This window comes from Terrapene carolina, unplaced genomic scaffold (assembly GCF_002925995.2).
Source record: "Terrapene carolina triunguis isolate 2854851 unplaced genomic scaffold, T_m_triunguis-2.0 Scaffold53, whole genome shotgun sequence".
NCBI lineage: Eukaryota > Metazoa > Chordata > Testudines > Emydidae > Terrapene > Terrapene triunguis.
The window spans coordinates 9106611-9127026 of record NW_020664404.1 but is presented as its reverse complement, the minus strand read 5'-3'; the positions used below and the strand labels follow the sequence as shown (position 1 = coordinate 9127026).

General features: G+C 54.8%; 1 protein-coding gene across 1 annotated transcript in view; it reads right to left on the bottom strand.

Moving 5' to 3' along the window:
- Positions 1–20416, bottom strand: part of HR (HR lysine demethylase and nuclear receptor corepressor) — a 56018-nt gene that overhangs the window by 20013 nt on the left and 15589 nt on the right. The window contains exons 2-3 of the mRNA XM_026658011.2: positions 5063–6094; positions 1167–2250 (exon numbers count right to left, since the gene is read on the bottom strand). Coding sequence (XP_026513796.1) covers positions 1167–2250; positions 5063–6094 — 2116 coding nt within the window. The remainder of the gene's footprint in view (positions 1–1166; positions 2251–5062; positions 6095–20416) is intronic.

Sequence of the window (20416 nt, the reverse complement as noted above, 5' to 3'; positions counted from 1 at the left end):
CTCATGATTTGGGGGGGCCCTATTCATGATTGCTGAATGCTTAGAGTTGGCGACATGCCGGAAGTTGCACTTGGAATGCTGTCCACGACCCCCCTACACCAGTCCCCTGGCCATATTCAAGTCCCTCCAAGAACCATTAGGCTGTGTCCGTCCCTTAGTGAGTAACTACATGATTACTCTTATTTAATATCTGCATTGCCAGTCACGATCAGGCCCCCATGTACTGGGTGCTGCACAAACACCCAGGAAAACATAGTCCCCTGCCCTGAAGAACTTGTGATTATTGTCCCCCTCGCCCTCCCTCACAGCCTAGCCTTTTAATGGCATGCTTGTATTGCACCACGTTAATTTGCCTTGTATGCTCTACGGGGCAGGGACCCCATCTGAATGGGTTTGGAATGCCGTCTCCCATGGAGAGAGGGAGGAGAGGAGAGGGCCAAGGAGGGAGCCATGGGACTCTGACAGCAGGAAACACTAGAGAAGTTCCCCAGTCCTGCACTCTCCCAGCCCAGCCGTTTTCTAAAGCATTTGAGCTGCTGTGGAAAGGAAGGAGACCTGAGGAGACATCTTAGTCCCCACCACCAGGCACTACGAGCAAGGATTTAGGGACAAAGTCCCATCTCCTTCTCTCCTGGCTCCCTCCATAACCGAAGAGCAAAGTCAAAGCAATTGCAAATCATGGGCTTTGCTCTTGTCTGACTGTCTTTCTGTGCCTGAGCGCACACGCGTCTGTATTTACATGTATGCACGCATATTTTTCATGCATGTGTATCTTGCTGGGGTGTGTCGTTGCATTCTTGTGTACCTACTTATGTGTGTGTGTTTGCGTGTCTGCGTTTGCACACGTGTTTCTCAGGGACCAAAGAATGGGAACTGAATTATATCCTTCATCCATCCGCCCACACTGTCACCGTTGAATCTGAATGTCTCCGGCCCAATGAAAGTTACCCCAGAACATAACTAGCCTATGCCAATGCTCTGTGCAGGAGTCATGCTCTGCCTCGCGGGCCAGGCCAGCTAGCAAAGGCTGTTCAAGCTGCTGCTCTGCAGGGGTGTCTTATGCAAGGATGGGGCAGCTGCAGAGCAAGAATTAGCCCCACGCCACCACGACTCTGGCCTAGCATCCCCGTTGCTCTGCTTGGCTACACAGGTTCCAAGCTTCTTACCTCCATCTCCTGCATCTGCTTTCCTTCCCATTGCTGGGACCACCTCCCTCTGCTCCGGGGCCTCACAATCCTTCCTCGTGGGATTTAGCGCCTCGTTCTCGGCTACCTTTGAGCTCCGCTTTGCCGAATAGCTACCCCTGCCGACGCATGGGCTCCAGAGATCCTCCCCAGAGACATGGCTGTGAGGCCGCTTAGCTGTCCGTTTGCCAGATCGGTCTGCTTCTTCAGCGCTCTCCTGGCCTTCCCTCTTTAAAGCTTTGAACCTCAGAGGCAAACCCTCTTTGATCTGACCAGGAGCCCCTTTGTCCCCGAGGCAGCTAGCAGGGCATCTGAACTGCTCCGAGTGCCTGGTCAGCCAGGTCTTCTTCAGCTTGGTGTGGTGATTGCTGGGAGGGCAGGGCAGCAGGGAGGAATCCTTGCCCCGTTGGATGCCATGTCCTCCCAAGGCTCCATCTACTTCTCGGTATGGCCCGGGCATCTCATTTCTGGTGCCAAAGGAGTTGACAGCATCGCAGCCTGCCCCCTGGCACCTCTTGCAGCATCTCGGGGGGCAGTCCCAAGGGGAGCATTTGCAGGGGAGAGCATGAGCTGGAAGCACCTCCATCCCAGATGGGAGCTCTACTTTGGAAAGGGCAGGGGGCTGGACTCTGTCCGTGAGTGGAGATCCAGAGGATTCCTGCAGCACCGCAGGGGAGCCAGGCTTCAGGCTTTGGTACATGAGGCTTTCGTCTTTGGACTCGGAGGGCCTGGCCGGTGCTTTGCTGAGAGGATAATCCAGAACCAGGGGCCGGCTGGACCACAAGCTCTCTGCCACCTTGTGCTTTAGGTAGAACAGTGGCTGACCCATTTGGCCATGGTTGTTAGGAAGGGTTTGGTCACTGGGAGGGGCCAGTGCCATGCACCCCCTCTGCTCAGCTCCCTTCCACGTGGGCTCCACGTAGGTCACCTCCATCTCGCTCTCTCCATCTCGCTTCACCTTCCCCACCTTGTACTGGCCGAGCAGCTGAGGCTGCGCCCGGTCGGGCACAGGGGCCAGGTCCTTTCCTGTGTGGGGAAAGCCAGGATCCTTCTTCTGGTAAAACTCCTAGAGGGGAAACAGCAAAGCGCTGAGTGGAGTCAGTGGGGAGGGGGGAATTTTAGGGGGAGAAGAGTGAGAGGAGCAAGTGTGTTTGGGGGAACAAGCGCAGGCCCAGCGGGCACACCTGCCATACGAACTAACACCCGGGCTCGTGCTTAGAGCATTGGGCCGGGAATCAGGACATGCGGCTATGCCCCGGACTCCGTGTAAGCCTGGGCAAGTCTCATGAGTCAGGCCTTGCAGACGCGCTTTGCTCCCACAACTTATTTTAGGTTCTTACATGGAAGCGACTGGGTTCTGAGCTCTTTAGGAAATCTGGCCCCTAGTCGCTCTGTGCCTCAGTTTCCTCACTGGTAAAATGGGGATAATACTCCTTCCTTTCTCCCTCCCTGTGTGTCTCTGGACTGTTTGGATTATAAATTCTCTAGGGCGGGCACTGTCTCTTACCACGTGTCTGTACACCACCCAGCACAACGGGGCCCCGGTTTTGGCTGGGGCCTCCAGGCGGCTACTGGAAACAAATAAATAATACTAAACCCCTGCTCAGGTTAAACCCTCACTGACTGAAGAAAGAATGAACCAGGGCTTCAAGCTTTACCTGGCAAGTAAGCAGAGCTTTTCATTTCCCCAGTGCTTCGCCATCCTTGACTGACTAATCCTTGAGCCCCCCGGCCAGGCAGGTCACTCGAGGCAGTGGAAGGGAGTCCAAACCCAGGAGCTGCCGTTCTCAGATGGTGTCCGTGTCCTGTCCCAATGCCAGACAGCCTCTCACAACTGCCACAACAGCACTGCAGGAGTAGCCTTGAGCGCCCCCGCCTCTGCCCCCGTTAGCACGACTCAGACAAGTGCCACGAATTCACCCTCGGGCTGCGTCTGCCACCGCTACACACTGTCCCATCTCTCACTCCTGATCTACCAACAGCGTCCCTTCTTCGGGATCTCCCCTTGGGCTCCCTGCAGTCAGACTGGGGACCCTGGAGACCATGCTCACTCACTTCCTCCAAACGCTCGCATCTCTAGCACTCCGGCGTCAGGGGGTCTGTCTCCACTGCACACTAAGCCCAGGCTCTGACTCAAGCTTGAGCCCAAGCCCCACTTCCATCCACACACAGATGAGTCTGACTTAAGGCAGCAAGGGCTCCAGACCAGTGTCCTAGGACCTGCTGGGGAGCAGGTCAGAGTCCTGCTGGGACTGGGGACCAAGGCCTGTCATTTTGCAGTGTGGATGCAGCTCAAGCCGCAGACCCGAATCAGAAGGTCTGTGTAGTGTAGTATGGATGCGTTAGTGCGGCTGTGAGACCCGGGTCCAGCGATTGGAAGTCCAGGTTTACAATGCACAGTGGACGCTCACACACAGGCTTGGAAACACCAAGTCCACAAACCTGGGTCCCACAGACCGTCGTGTGTGGTGTAGAGGGGTCAGCGTCAAGACAAGTGTTCTGGGAGAGTGGCTCCCAGCCTTTTCAAGCACCTGCACCCGGCTAAGGACCCAACCCTCCATACTAGGGAGGGGGGCCTACAGCACCAGCCAGAAAAGCCAGAAGCACTAGCACTGGGGTGTGGTGGGGCAGCACTGGTCTGCAGCCTTCAGCAACAGCATTTCCCCATACATGAAAATTCAGCCAGGCCCAGGAGCTGGGCATGAGCCTGAATCACTCCCACTAACGGGCACCCCTACCCACCGCCTGTACAAGGCCTGGCCTCGTCACCCAGGGCAAGCACAATTGGGGGCAGATCCAGTTACACCAGGCAGATATTCCCCAGGGATACCCTGCAAACCAACAGCTGCTTTCACATTTAAAAGTCACTGGCTGGCTGCTACTCTTGGGGAGGCATCCCAGGCATTTAACCCTCTCTAGTCTTGTTCCTTGCTGAGCACAACATGCTGCTTGGCTGATCCTGGGTGCTAGAGTGGCTGGTTGAATTAAGCCCCTGGCTGCTCTCTATGCAGCTCCCCAGGGAAAGAGTCCAGAGCCGGTTGGGCTAGCACAGAGGAGACTATTCCCGATAGAGAACCCTAGTTCTGGGTCCTAGTTAATGGGTATGTTGTCAATTTGATTCCAGACACGTATCCCTGGTTGCCTCCTACCTAACGGTGCCAACAAGGACCTTCCTGATTCATTCTCTGAATACAAAAGCATCCAGGGTTCAGTTGCAGTGGAGGTCTAACGCCCACGCACAGGTCTGTCTCTTCCTCTGCCATGTCACCTGGCTCCACACTCCCCTTTCTGCATGTGCTTTTGCATGAATGGTTGGGCTCATTTCTAGCAAGAGATGAGTCCAACGGCAGGTCAGAAAGCAGGTCTTCAATTCACTCCTGAGCCCGGACATCCCCGCTGGGACCTTGTCCACTGCTGATCTCCAGCCCCAGGACATGAGTCGTCTCCAATACCCCTCCCAAAGAGCATGCAATAGATTGTGGAACTGAGGGCGCTTAGTAGGATAGACTTGAGGTTAAGGAACTGGGATGGGATTTAAAGGGCCAGGATCCAATTCCTGACTCTGCCACAGACTCTCTGAGGCACCTTGGGTGAGTCATAATCGCTCTGCACCTCAGTTTCTCCATCTGTGAAATGGGAATAACCATACTTTCCCTGCCTGTCTTGTCTAGTTAGACTGGAAGGTCTCTGGGGCAGGGACTGTCTCTTGTTGCCAGATGCTCAAAAGAGCTCAGCGCCCAACAGCATTGTTCTCCGTGGTGCTGCTGGCCAATAGTGTGTGTTTGTACAGCACCTAGCACACTGCTATCAGCTGGGGTCTCCCTCCCGGTGCCACTGTAACACGAAGAGCAATAGCTGTATAGACTCCAAGCACTTACCTTGCTTCCTGAGCTGGAGCAGGTTTCAAAAGCAGACGGGGTCTTTGTTCTTGGATGGGGTGCCAGGTACGCTGGCTGGCTCCATGCGCATGGGTAAGGTGCCCGGTGCCAATCTGGGTCAGTGTACTGGGCCTCTCCCAAAGCAGAGGGGCAGTCCTGGGGCTGGCCAGCCAGGGCTAGGCTGGCCAAGCTATTGCCATAGGCAGACTCAGCTGGAGTGCTTGCTGATATGATGGAGGAAGCCAAGAAGGGGTTCCTCTCTGCCAGCTTGGCCTCCACCAGGAAGGGGCAGTGGGTGTTCAGGTGGTGGAAGGAAGGGGGGTCGCCCGCGCTGTCCCCAGAGGGACTGGCGGAGTGGAGGGAGTCTTGCTCAGATAGCTGGTAAGGTTTGCCAGTGGCAGCCGGGCTTTGGTTTTCCAGCCCAGATAACGGCAGGGGGTAGTTGTGGTAAGCGTGGCTGTACAGGGCAAGCTGGCTGGCCAGCATGGCCTCTGTCCACATAGGGCCAGGCCTGTCTTTATTCTGCTCCGCCCAGCTGATATTTACCTCCCCGTTCTTGGGCTCGGAGTGGAGCTGGAACTCGGGTGTCTCCTTCAGTTGCATCCTCCTGGGGAACTGGTGCCTGGCCTCCATGCGCTTGGAGAAATCTGCTTCAACGGCAGGATGGTACGGAGAGTCCAGTGCTGTCTCCAGCCCCCCGAGGGTCTCTCGGCCCCATCTCAGACACGGAGAGAACTCCTTCGCCCTCTCGGCGCGCTTCCACAAAGAGGCCTTCTCCCCGGGGCACAGCGCTGAGTCGGGCCCAGGCACGCAGCTCAGGTCCACCCCGTCCCGACAGCTCTTGGAAGGGATCCCCGGCGCCACACTTCCGCTCCTGCGTACGGCCCCGACCACGGCCTCTAGCACCTGGGTTTCTTTGGCTCCTCCCTGAGGTCTCCTCCATCTCGGCGCAGCCTCCCCGTTCTTGGCGTCACTTTCCATGGTTTGTTCCCTGTCATGTGGTGCTGACTGTCCTCCCAGGTGCTCCGTACCCTGTCAGCAAACAAAACTCAGCATGAGAATGGCAGGGAGTGGTGCTGGGCTAGGTTCGGGACTCGGCATGCGGTAGACACCGAAGGTTTCCACAGCTACTAATGACCTAGAAGAGGATGTGTGGGTTTGGGATAGGGGGCTGGCTTATATTCTAGATCCACTCAGGATCCGCAGGGAGCTTCTCCACTCACCTCCAGGAGCACATTGCAGTTTTGATAACTGTCTCCAAAAAACATGGGCTTCATGCTCATTTCTTCCTCCTTTCACCCCTTTGACAATGGCTCTGTGGCTATAAATCCGCCAGCTTTCTAGCAGGGATGGGTCTGATCCCGACCCCCGGATCCAACACCCCCAAAGCTTGGTGAAATTCAGATCCAGAACTGAACTGTGCAGCTCTGGCCCATGTCTGATTTCTAGTGGCTCCTCTGCTCAACCTCCCAACTTCCTCTCTGACTTGCCCCCTCCCAGGGACCCCTCATTTCCATGGGGGGATGGGGAGGAGGGTCCATCTGTCCTCTTCCCTGCCCTGCGTAGGGAATGCATTTGAATTGCTGTGCTACGCCAGGGTGAAATGTTTTGTAACCTCCCCATGCTGAAACTGAAGCTCTCTTGACAGCAGATTGTATAACACGCCGGGCAGCTCTCCATGGAGACATACACACGCACACGGCCCCACCCTACCACCCCAGGGCGTGTGTACACACCACCCTCTGCAGCACAAACACCGTCTGCGCAGCAGCCATACAGCACCAGGGAGTGTCCTCTGCACAGAGCACACAGCGTCCCATGCACTGCCCACACCCTGAGAAGCAAGCAGTGCAGTCCCCTATGGAGCTCATGACCTCGGGGACCATGTACCACCTCACCCATTGCAGATAGCAGGTTCTTTACCTCTGCCCTTTGAGAACCGCGGGATGTGGCCTGAGACTGTAGGACAGCAAACGGGCCTGAGAGGAGCTCTGCTGGGGTCCGTGTGAATGGAGCACCATCCCCATCACTGACAGGTTCCCCATGGGAAGCAGGAGGGGGAGCCATGAGCCACACAGGCAGAAATAAATAGCATGCACTTGTTCCCCCCTCCAGATCTCAGTGCACTTTACTTACACATGCAGCTAAACTACAGCAACATTCAGAGACGGGGAAAGTGAGGCAGAGAGCAGCAGTAGCTTGCACACCACAAATCAGTAGCAAAGTTGGGAGCAGAACCCAGGACTCCTGAGTCACAGGCCCCTGCTCCAAATAGCTCACACTCTCCTCCCTGAGCTGGGAACTGAACCCAGGAATCCTAGCCCTCGCCACCCTGCTCCAACAATGACACCACACCCCCTTGCCCGAGTTGGAAAGAGACGCCAGCAGTCCTGATTCAAAGCACCCTGCTCCCACTACTAGACCCAGCTCCCTCCCTGAGCTGGGAATAAAGCCCATTTCTCCTGACTCACAGTTTCAAGTTCTAACCACAAGACCATGATGCCACCTCTGGGATTCAGCCCAGCAGCTAGGGAGGCAAGTGGGAGGACAAGGAAGGTTAGAGAGGACACAGACGTCTCCCCACGACCCTCCTTAGCCCTTCCACCAGCCCTAGCAACAGGAAGCATGTGGGGAAGAGGAGGTATTGTGTCGAGTTGCAGAGAGCCATACCAGCATTGCAGCGTGACCCGCTGATACCACGTTGCAATACTAATGTAGCATTTATATAGCACTCTGTAGCCATTATCTAATTAATCCTCCCTACATGCCTCCTAGAGAAGACAAACCTCTGCACTTCAATAGCATCTAAAACGGCTTTACAAACATTCATTTACTGCACCCCTGTGAGCTCAGTATCATTACCTGGGGAATGGGGAAACTGGGGCAACGGAGCAATGTGATTTGGTAGAGCTGGGAACAAAACCCATAAATCCTGACTCGTAGCCCCCCTGCTCTAACCACTAGACAACACACTCTCTCAAAGGTGGGAACAGAACCCAGGAGTCCTGGCTCCCAACCCCCTGCTCTTGCTGACCAGCTGATGCTATGTCTCTTACAACGCTTTAAGCCCGTTGTTGCACCTATTAACTGGTGATGCTCCATGCGAGATCGTCCCCGGAGCATGGGCAGAGAAAGAAGGACCAACTGAGCCCAGAAGACTCCCTCCTGGGCTCCCAGAGCTCAGCCCCACAGCATGAACTGCCAGAAAGCTGACATGCATGAATAACCCTAGTCCTGAGAGCATGAGGCGTCAGTCAGCTGGCCAGGAGCCATGGGGCTGGGGAGATTGGAGGAAAGGAGCTGGAGAAAGCATTTTGCTGAAGCAGGAAGTTCTACACACATGATTCACCCAGGCCCCCATTATCCCAGGCCAGCTCTCTGCGCACAGACGCAGCATTGATACCACTGGTTCACTTCTGTAGCATCTCTGGTCCCAAAGGACCCTGCTGGCACCGAGCAGCTCCGCAGCGGCTGGATCCACCCACGCTGGCACGGAGAGAGGCAGATTCCAAGTCCCTGTGCCAGCGAGTCCGCGTGCCCCACCCAGGTATTCACCCCCGGGTAAAGGCTGCTGGTGTTTCCCAGAGGTGGGTGGTTACACTAGGGAAGAGCAGCTCCAGAGTGTGCTGTGAGCGCCAGGGGGGCCCGACCGATAGAAACTCCCCAGGAGATGTACTTCACTGAGGGGCCCTGCCACACACCTCCTCCCTCTCCAGCGCTACCTGTTCTGGGACTGCACCAGCTGCCAGTGGCAGCCTCTGGCAGAGGAGGGGCTGCAGCACCTGGACCTGCCACAACCCCACAGCCCCCAAGCTGCCTCACTCCCCCAGGCCCAGTGCGGACACGGGTGAAGCTTCAGAAACCACGTGATAGAAGCCAGCGAAACAGGGGCGAATGTAACTCCATGTCTGCAGCAGCTAGTGAAATGCAGCCACGACTAGGGTGCAAGGCAGCAGTTGTCTACGCGCTCACATGGGCAGAAGGTGGTCCCCCAAGCTGGGGAACCGAGTGAGAGAGGCTGCACAGCAATACCCACAGGTCCGTCTGTGCCTGTCCCTTCACTCACATTCGGTCCGGGCCATTCTGCCCTGGTGAGATTCCTGCCCTGCCCTGGGATCACAAGGTGATCAAAGTTCTGTTCCAGTCGCTGTTGTCACACGGGGGGGAGGGAGGGTGCCTCTGCCAGGGGAGGAATGTACTGTACATCTCTAACCTGCTCATCTGCAGCGGGCGCTTACACAGCTGGCGCCCAGCCGGCTTGGCACAGACCTGCAGCCTGTGCCCAACCGTCTCTGCACAGTGCCAGAGCCCGGGAGGTGGTTGTCCTGGCATAAGCGTCAGCCAGCCCCATTCAGCAAGGACAGCCCTTAGCATTGCCTCCTATTCTTGCCCTCCACAGAGCCCCCTTGTCCAATGGAGTTAAAAGGAGGTGGTGGTGGGGGGGGGAGGAATCTCACATGAGCCTGTGGGGGCTCTTCTGGGGGAACAAGGCAGGACAAAGCTGGGTTGGATCCCCTGTGCCATGGGTGGAAAGGGTTTGGGGGAGAATGGGTTAGCGGGACCCCTGTGGCTGCCTAGACAGGAGCATACTGCAGCAACGCCAGGGTCTCAGCAGAAGCCAGAGTAGGGAGGGCAGCTCTCCGGACAGAGCTGTTGGGGGTGGGGGACGCTTGCAGAGCTGCCTGGAGTTTGTGAGTAGACCCCTGGCCTTCTCTTGCTTGCCCTACCCAGTATTGTCCCTGCCTGGCTCTTGGTTCAAAACGCCCAGCTGTCCATCCTATCCTGCTTGCTGGGCTCTCTGGTTCCATTCCCATGGGGCTGAGGGTGTCTCTCCTTTCCTTTCCCACTGCTTGCCCAGCGCACTGTGTTTACATGGGCTGTAATCCTGGAGACTGAGCCCCCTGTTTATTGGCAGGACAGGTCTACACCAGGCAGGTGCCAAGCATCCTTCCCCCACCCCTCTAGGGGCAAAAGCGGAGTTTGGTCACCATGGCCCAGTTCAGCCTTGACTCTCGCTCTGCTCAAACTGCCCAATGTTGCCAGCTGCAGGGGTGTCTTTGTATTGGGGGCACTTATCCCCTGGGGAAATCCAGCCAGTTTATTACATAGAAATGCCCAGAGACCTGAGACAGCCTACTGGGAGAGCAGATAGACCACCAAAGAGCCAGCAGATGGTAACAGTTTTCCTCTGGGCTGGATCTGAACCATCAGCCTAAAAGCAAAAGGCTCTTTAGCCCACCCCCAATCCCCCAGCCCACACAGTCCCACCTCCATTATTAACATCTCTAGTAATCACCTGTGGTGGTGCTGGGCTGATCCATTTAGGGAGCTCCATGCATGACCCTTATTCAATTTCCACCTCCATCGTATCCCAGCAGGTGGGATGTGGCACTCCGTAACGAACAGGCTGCGGTTTCAAAGGATCAGGGAGCAGAGTTTGGAGCTCAGTGGCTCCACAATATGGACCTAAGCCAAGGACAGTGTCTTCAAGAGGCAAGACAGATTGAGAGACTCTAGATCCATTGACTAAAGGGATCTGGCTCTGGGATTTGAAGCAGGCAGAAAGCAACCCGAAGGGCTCCTTGGATGTTCTTCTCTGAATTCTGGAGCTGGATTTCTTGATCCATTGGTTTGGGAGTCTCTGTATTGTTCCTTCCAAAAGTCCTTTGATTAAGACTCTCTCCAAGTGTGCTCTGGGGTGGTGAGCTATGGGGAAAGAGCTGTTACAGGGAAAGCTATGAGAAAGCAGAGGAGAAAGAGAGGGGGGACTCCCTCACACCTAAGGGCCATCCAGCCTCAGATATCTTCTGGCAGAGACAGGAGAGGAAGAATTTGGGGAGCTCTGCTCCCCAAACTCCAGCCACCCGCAGAGAAGAAGGGAGACTGCAGTCTCCGAGGGCTCCGTACCAGAAGAGAACTCCTCCAGTTACTCATCCAAAATAATGAGGGGACGCATGAGCAAATTACTCAGAGCTCCTCCCTGCCTCTGTGGGCTTCAGCCAAGGTAGCGTCTGCATTGTGTGCGTCTGGCCTCTTTGCCAACCTGAGGCAGGTATGCCCAGTTACTCACTCTCCTCCACTCCAAGAAAGCTCCTTTTGTTCCCAGCACCAGCCTCCCAGCTCAGTGTCAAGGTGTAGGCTCCTGACGAGAGAGTCAGGCTGGGCCAGATCTCAACCTTCCGGATGCCACACCCTGCCGTGGGCAAAGCAGAACCAAAGAGCCTCGCAACCAGAAATGTCGAGCTCCGGCAGCCCCAGAACTGGGGGAAAGGGCACCGTATGGCCCAGGAGCTACAGGGCCCCAGAAGGAAGAGGGAAGGACTGGAATGCAGGGGTCACTGCAGGCTAGAACGGAGGGCCACTGGCAGAATGGGATAGGCAAATAACAATGGGAACCGGGGGATGGGGAAGTTTTCACCGCACTTGTAAGACCCTCACTTTCATCAGCACAAAAATTCTTCCCTTTCAATGCTCATGCCCTCGCTCCCCGCACTCCCTCAATATATAGGAAACAGGAGACTAGATCTTCTAATCACAACAGGATATATTTCTAAAACTCCCTTCCCTAGGAATCTGTTGATGGGGATGGGTTAAAACATGAGTTCATTACCCCGCCCCCAGCTATTTCTCTGCCAGCTGAATTCAAATGCCCCGGAATCTGTCCATTTCTCTCACTCTTTTTCCACAGCAGCTTTTTGGAGCTGCCCGAGGTTCGAACTCCCAAGCACACTCACGCTGATTTGCTCCCGGATTCCCCAAATGGTTTGCAATCAATTGTCCCTTTCAAGATCTTTGGTTACTTTGCATGACCAAGAGCCAGGCCCAACCCACGATGTTCATACAATCATGGGGCTGGAAGGGACCTCCAGAGACCATGTAGCCCAGCCCCCTGTGCTGAGGCAGGACCAAGTAAACCTAGCCCATCCCTGACAAATGTGTAACAACCTGTTCTTAAAAACCTCCAGCTCTGGATCTCAGCAGCATCCCTGCCACCCCATTCCTCCCTGCACAGTTTAGGGTGAGGGGGAATCCAGAATTTGGAGCTGTCCTATTATAAAGATAAAGCAAATTTACAAACTGCAGACCTGGGTTTGGATTTGGGGGGTGGGGAAGGGGATATGGTGTGGGATTCAAGAGGAGCTCATTCTCCACTAATAAAGAATCTTCCCCTAATGGAAACTCCAGCAAATGGGGTATGCCCACACATGCTGTGGTATGCACCCCAATTCCAAAATCCCCCCCATCTCCAGAAAGCCGGGCAAAACCTGGGATGATTTAACCCACTGTCCTGAAGAACTAGGGTGAAGTTAAACGGGACTTGGAAATGAACCCCCATGCTACATTTCATTTTGCAACCTCAAAACCCAACCAGTAGGGCTTTCAAACCCCCACACCTACCCTTGGTTTTGCCTGATCTTTATCTGTACTGTATCCCACTAAACCAAGATCCTACCCCTTACTCCCATCCCCGCCATGCAGTTCCTTGCCTGCAAAACACCACCCCCCACCTTCTCGTTGGGTAGAGTGCCTCTTTCTTACAAGAAATGAGCTGGAGTTCGCAGAAACTTAGCATCTCACCAAACAACTGGGATGGAAAGAAAGCTTGTGATTTTAAAGGAGATTCTGGCAGCTCGGGATTTTTAATCAAGAGCATGAGGCAGTTATGAAGAGTGTCTTAGGGAAGCATTATCTCCCCCAGTGCCAAGGAGAGTGTGGTGAGGACTGACGGACGTGTGGGAGTAAAGAAGAGGAAACATTGTAGCCAGTCTAATGCATGAAATGTTTTCTTGGAGCTTTTTGCCCCGGGGGGTGGGGAGTCCATTCACACACACACACACACTACACCCCTATACACACCATGCATCCAGGCACACTCAAACGGACATGCCTCTATAAAACACAGCAAGAGCCTGTCTTTTTATGCTGTCTTTTTACAGTGCCAACCACAGTCCTGTAGGTGCTACCATGACACAAACAATAAATAACAACATATGCATACCTGCACACACAGAGACATATATGTACACACAAACATGCATGCATACTCACCCAGGCATACATATATACAAATACACATGTCCACTCACACAGAAAGAGATGGACGCAGGCAGAGAGACGTGCACATAACATATGCAAGCCCCATATTTCATAAACGCATATTTTCTCACTTTCTCTCAGACAGTTTATACTCATAAGCACGGACATATACATGAACTTTTGACAAATATTCACACAGGCACCATGAACATACGCTCATATTTGTGGCTAATGCTAATAGGTAATAATGATAAATATCTTACGTTTCTCTAGGCCCTTTCTCCCCACAGGAAGCCATAGCCCTTTGCTACTCTATACAGAAGGCGCCAGGGAAATGCAGCCACTTCTGGGCTGGAGGGCAGCAGCCACAGCATCTTCTCTAACCGCTGGGAATCTGGGACACCGGCTCAAACCCCAACGCTTAAGAAAAGTATCGTGGGGCCTTGAATATCCAGGCTGAGCAGACAACCGTCTGAGGGGTGAAGTTCTGGAACAGCTTTCTGAGGGAAACAGTGGGGGCGAAAGACCTCTCTGGCTTTAAGATTAAGCTTGATAAGTTTATGGAGGGGATGGTTTGATGGGATAACGTGATTTTAGTCAATAGGTCAATAACATGCCATCGCTGGTAATTAGTATCAATGGTCAATGTGGGTCTGGCTGGAGAATCTTGCCAGCATGCTCGGGGTTCTGCTGATCGCCATATTTGGGGTCGGGAAGGAATTTTCCTCCAGGGTAGATTGGCAAAGGCCCTGGAGGTTTTTTGCCTTCCTCCGCAGCATGGGGCAGGGGTTGCTTGCTGGAGGACTCTCTGCGACTTGAAGTCTTTAAATCATGATTTGGGGACTTCAACAGCTGAGTCAAGGGAGAGAATTATTCCAGGAGTGGGTGGGTCAGCTTTTGTGGCCTGCATCATGCGGGAGGTCAGACTAGATGATCATAATGGTCCCTTCTGACCTTAAAGTCTATGAGTCTATGAGTTGTCTGATTCACACACACGAAAGTGCCCGGAGCTCAGTGTATTTGCAGGGAAATGATGGCGGACTTGCTGGGAGAGTTACTGTTAGCCTTATGTAGAGCGTGGGGGTTTCCTTACCCCCCCACACACGTTATATAAACATGACAGCCAAGCAGTTACACCTGCCACCCATCCACTCGCCCCACACAGCTCCCCTCCACCTCCTCTATGTGCAGTCACCTCTGGAGGTAATTGCAGCAGTGGGTGCTTGTCTTGAGGTGCAGGGGAGGCCTTTGGTAGATGGCGCTTTGGTGCGGGGGGGGGGGGGGTGAGAGGAGGACATGGCCGTGGGCTGAGCGGCGTGATTAACATCAGGCCACAGGCCGCCTCCTTAAAGCTCAGCAGCTGCTGTGTGGTCTGGCCTTGTGTGTGAGGAGCAGCATTATTATTAACCCTTCCTGAATCTAGCCGGGCTGGGCTAGGTGCCAGAGCACTGGCAAGGCTCTGTGGGGAAGGAGAGGGGGAAGATGGGTTCTGGGCCTAGCACGGGGCCATGGAGCATCTAAACCTGGTCTCTATGAAAGGGGGAGAGAGCAAGAGGGGAACTAACTCCAGTTCCCATAGCAACCACCAGTGCCAGAGCCACCCCCTTAGCAACCTCCTCAAAATGGACAGGTTCCCTAGCAACGCACCCGAAGGACATAGGGGTCCACTGCGATGCCCCAAATGAACATGCACCCCATAGCGACATACCCAACAGGGACACACACACACACACACACGCCCCCTACCAGCATGCCCAACAGCGGGGTACAGGTCCTCTAGCAATGCATGCATAAACCATGCCCCCTAAACAGGAGAACACACATCCCCTAGCTACAGTCTCAACACTTCAATATATCCTTGGCAAAGAGGAGACAAGGGAGAGAGGAAAAAGACGTCATGGTATGAAATAACCTTTGCAGCTCTTCACGGGTCCATGCATGTGTGTGCACGTCCGTCAGATACGGCAATGACTGGGATCTTTATATATACGTCAAACTGGACTTCCCCCTCTCCCTTGGCCACATGCTACCCATTGAGACTGTAAATTCTCGGGGACAGAGACCCGTCTTCTTTTGTGGCCACAGAGCGTCCTAGCGCCTCACGAGCACTAAGTACATAAATAAATAATATGAGAGAGCTCGCGCATGTGCCCAACATTTGCATGCAGGCCTATGGCAGAGTGCTGCGTGCCCAACTGATGGAAGCGTATGTACCAAACTGTGCAAGTCTTCGACTGTGGGTCACCTTCTGTGTACATGTCAGGTCTATGTCCAGGTGTATCTATCCATGCATGTGGGCACCTGTTTGTGTGTGCGTGTCTGCGTCGGTGCTAATGTGGGTGCCAGGATGGGCATGCCCTGGTATGCATGTGTGGGTGGGTGTTTGCTGGTTGGGTAGCGTGCATGCCCGGGGGCTACGTTGGAGACTGCTTGAAGTCGGGAACTCAACAAGTCCAAAAAAAAGCCAAACAGAGACAGCCAGCGCCTGCATTTGGACTTGGGCCCACAGCAGCCTGGCTGCCCTACCTCCCAGCATGCTGAGCTGCCCCAGAACCTCCCTGGAGAAGGGTTAAACAAATACAGTGACTCAATCCCAACAGAAAAGGAAGGATAAAAAAAATAAATCACCAGCCCCATGCCAAGAAAACAAAGACAAGACTCTGACGGTCATGGCCCCTCTGCCAAGACCTTTCATGACTGAGCAAAGCGTTGGAGCCAGATAATCTTTGATTCTTTCCCCCATCAGCTTTCCTGCCACCCCATTCTCTCCCCCAAGCCTGCACTCACCAGATCATCAACAGCCCCCCACCAACCCACGCACTCGGAGGTGCTGGAGAGAACATTGCAGGAGGAGCTCCTGGTCTCTGACCACTCAACGATGCAGAGGAAGCGCAACCAGACTCTCAGGCACTTGGGCATGCATTTGGTAAGGACAAGCCACAGCTCAACAACTATCTGCAGGCAGGGCTGCCCTTTCAGCCCCATGGTGTGGCCCTTGTTGAGCCACTCCAAGAATCATTCTTCTGCACAGATGGAGCCCCAGCAAAAGGTAGGGCCGGAGACCAGGGAGAGGATCAGGCATTGGCTTGAGGCATCAATGCTTCCTTCTTTGACATGCAAGATGGTGGGGGGAAGGCTCTCTCCCCCATAGCTCTCCCCAGGGCAGCTGCAGCCTGTTGGCAGTCACATAACTCCAGGAAGTTTGGTTCTCCCAGAAAGGTGGGGCGAGGGTGGGGTTGGTACAGGGCTCAGAACAGCCAGGGCCAATTCCCAGGGCTCTGCTGGGTTTGCAGCTGTGACAAAACGTGGAGGGGAGGGGAAATTAGCTGTAAAATGATTACCCTGGTGAAGCCAGAAGAGCATCAGGAGCCTGGTTAATAAATCGAGTTTATTATGGTAGTGCCTAAGAACCAGCCAAGAACAGGGCCCCACTGTGCCAGGCACTGTGCAAACACAGACCAGCAGACAGTCCCTGCCCTGAAGAGCTTACAAACCAATGGACAGGACGGACACAGGATAGGGGAAGGACATACATGCAGAGCGAACAATGTGATGGCAGCAAATGGCCACAATTCCAGGGGATGGTGGGAGTGAGTTAGAAGGAAATCAGCTAAATAGAAAGGGAAGGGAAGGGGGGACAGGGGAGGGGAGAAGGCGGGATGGGGATCAGATGTGGAGTGAGGCTGAAATGGAGAGGGTTGGTGTGAACAGCCTGTATGTACAAAGCGGAAACTGCAGCAAGTTCTCTGAATGTCCACAGGTCCCAGCCTGGGCTGCTTCTGCTCTACTCCTAGCAGCTGGAGCCTTTGGCTCAGGGGCGGCTCTATGTTTTTTGCCGCCCCAAGCTGGTCACGCGGATTCGGCGGCGTTTCTGCGGGTGATCTGCCGGTCCCGCGCCTTCGGCGTACCCACCGCCAAATTGCCGCTGAAGCCGTGGGACCGGCGGACCTCCTGCAGGCATGCCGCCCCAGGCACGCACTTGCTGCGCTGGTGCCTGGAGCCGCCCCTGCTTTGGCTGGCTCCTCTCTGCAGTTTTCTCCCCAAGAAACATGGCTGGGGTGGAAGAGGCCCCCTTGGGTCCTAGATTCCCCACTCACTCGCTGGGCACTGGGGTCTGTCTCGGTGTGATGGGGCGTAGGGTAAGCAGAGAAAAGCCAACCCGCTACTCCAAGCCAATCAGTGGCAACTCCTTCTGAACGACAGATAGTTCAGCCCCAGCTCTGTCCCTTCCACCTCCTGCATACAGTGGTATCCAGAAAACCTGCACTGGGCCCGAATGGGACCTTCCACCGGCCCAAAGATGCCTCCACCCCCAAGCTGGAGGAGCCGATTCAGAGCGACTCTGGATCTGACCAGGAACTAAAGAGCTGGGCCCTGCCTGGGTGGGGATTTGTTGTGAACAGCCTTGCCCTAGGTCTGAGTTCCGCCAGGCCACTGGCGGTTACTGAATGTCAGGGAGCCAGCGGGAAGCTTTTGCCCTTATAGGTTGGACAGCTTCTAAGAGGCAGAGATGGATCAACTCAAATCCCTCCCTGGGGTAAGGAGGCCCAGCCCTGCAGCAGTCTCGGGGTGCTGTGCCTCTTGCTCCAGGGCTGAATTGGGCCAATACAAAAGAGAGTGGAGAGAGAGCGCCGTGAGCGGGTCAGAGGCAATCCGACTGGCAGCCCCCCAGCGACTGCTATTTTGGCTGCTCTGGGACCGGGTCCGAACAGAGGGACAGCAGCTGCCCAGGTGTGGGTTCTGCCTGGTTTGGTGCATTGTTTTTTTTTTTAAAGTTGAGCTGAAGAGCTTTAATACCGAACTGTATAAACAAAAGCCAAAGAAATATAACACTCCCCCCCCCACCCCGTCCCAGGACGGCAGCTCCCGAATTAGAAACCTCGGTGACTTCCCCTGCTTAACCCCCTTGGCACCAAAGCCTGGGTGCCCTGTGCAGAGTCGGGGCTCACCCGCTTCACTACAATGGTGAGGGATGAGCTGGAAGTACAGGCTGGCATTGCCCAGCAGGAAACGCCCTCCTGGCATGGATGAGGGACTCCAGGGCAGCTAACCCGCTCGGGCTCAGATGGAGCTCTGCAGCTGACAGGCTGCAATTTGGGGAGCAGACAGGGAGAGAGGAGGGACGAGGTGCCAGGGCGGGAAAGGGAAGATCCAGCCCTAGCCGCCATCTATGGCAGGAAGGGCCCTGAAGTTTCTGATGCAAAAGGCTTGTTCCTTATTACAACACGCTCAGTAGAGATGGCTGGGAAGGATGAAGTAGCCACTGAGCCTGGCTCGACCTGAACCGACCCACCACATCCCGCCTCCTGAAAGCACTGGCGGAGCAGCATCACCCCTTTTCCCTCTCCCTCCTCCCGGATGGATTCACTCCCCTCCCATCTCAAACTTGGCTCTGCAGAGGAGAGGCGCACGCCTGTCCCCCTACAGCACAACCCAGGCCAGCTCCTTGGGGTCAGACCTAACAAACAATATCTCAGCAGCAGATTAAATCTCTCCCTGCCTCTCTCTTTCCTCCCCATGCAAAACGGCAACAAGCTCCCCCACACACACACCCCCCAGCATGTCCAGATCGCTTATCACAGCGGCCCCTTGTCTGGGGCACTCTCACTCACAGCTCCTTTATTTTCTCCCTCTATACGATTCCCCCACCCCTTGCCCTTCCTTTTCATTAATTTCTCTGAACACCCAAGCCCTGTAAGTGGATCCCTGCCGGAAAGCCAAACACACACACACACAAATCGAAAATCAGCCCAGCATGGACCTACCTGAGGCTATGAAGGTGATGAAGATGAAGGGGAGTGGAGAGAGGAAGGGAAGGGGGAAGAGGAAAAGAGACCTTCCTTCCCCTTCTCCCTCTGAGCACCAGCTGAGACGGACAAGAAAGCTATTGCTAATCTGCGCCCGGTGCTTGAAAACGTCAAACCTTCAGGAGTCTGAAAGCTGCAGCGGAGCGGAGGGCATGAGAGGACATCCACTCCCACACGAGTAGCTTTCTGGGAATTAGGGACACAGCCCAACTGCTCTGGCAGCTTCACTCCCCTTCAGTTCTGGCTGGCGGTACGGCTCGCTCGTCCTGGACAGCTGCTGAATGGGAGTCACACACGCGAACTCCCACAGCCGGGGCTGGGGGGAGGGGGGAGAAAATGTGGGGCGGTGGGAGGAAGATGGCACGGGAGCAAATGGGGAAGGCTGATATCTAGCATCGAAGCAGCGCGTTGCAAGCCGTATCGCATTAGTTTTCCCAGCAATGATCCCCCTTTTACCGATGGGGAAATCGACATGGGGAGATGAAGGGACAAGCCAAAGGCCACACAGCAAATCTGTGGCAGAAGTAGGAATAGAGCCCAGGGGTCCTGACTCCCCAGCTCCCCTACCCTAAGCAAAAGGCTTAACTCCCTTGCAGAACTGAGAAGATAACCCAGGAGTCCTGTTACCCAGTGCCACTATGCTAACCAAGGAGTCGCACTGCCTCTCACAGCTGAGAATAGAAACCAGAAGGCCTGTGCTCAGTGCCCCCCCTTCCCCGCCCCCCGCTCTAACCAATAGTTCATGCTCCCCTCCAAGAGCCAAGAAGGGGCTCCCAGTCCCCTGTTCATGCCTCATGACCATGCTAACTCTCTGTAGGGAGATGGCTATTTTTTTACCCCCCCCCCCCCCCCCCCCCCGCCCTTTCCCTATAAGGCTGGCCAAGCGCACGCAAGTTTCAGGAGACATTCAGTCACTGATCAGCACAAGAACTGAGGGACATATGGCGGATGGGTCTGAGAAGAGAGGGGCGGTTTGGGGGTATAGTAAGTGTAATTTTTTTCCATACTACTAAGAAGTCACAAGAACCCTGCTAGAATCAGGTATTCAGTAGCCTCTTAAAGGGATGAGCCTGGTTAAAGGGATGGCGCCTCTTAAAGGGATGAGTCCAATCAGAGACCTTGCATCTCTTAAAGGGTTGAGCCTGGGGAAAAGCAGAGGACCCCTTAAAATAAGACAAAAGGTAGAGAGGCCTACAGGATGAGCAGACAGCCTCACTGCAGCAGGCACATGTGCCAGCAGACTCTGCCTGTGTCAAAGCTGCCTTTAACGCTCTCTGCTGCCTCAGCGACAGCGTCCCTCCACCGTCAGTTTCTTGTTACGTCCTGGGTTCCCAAAAGCTAAGCATTGGTTGGTGTCCCAAACACTCGGGGATGGGGCAGACTCGCACCCCTCGCATCCCAAACTTATCTCTGCAAAGGAGGCATGCATGCGTGTCCCCCTGCATCGCAACCCAAACCAGCTCCTTGGGGCTGGACCTAACGAACACCTCAGCAGCTGATTATCTTGTGA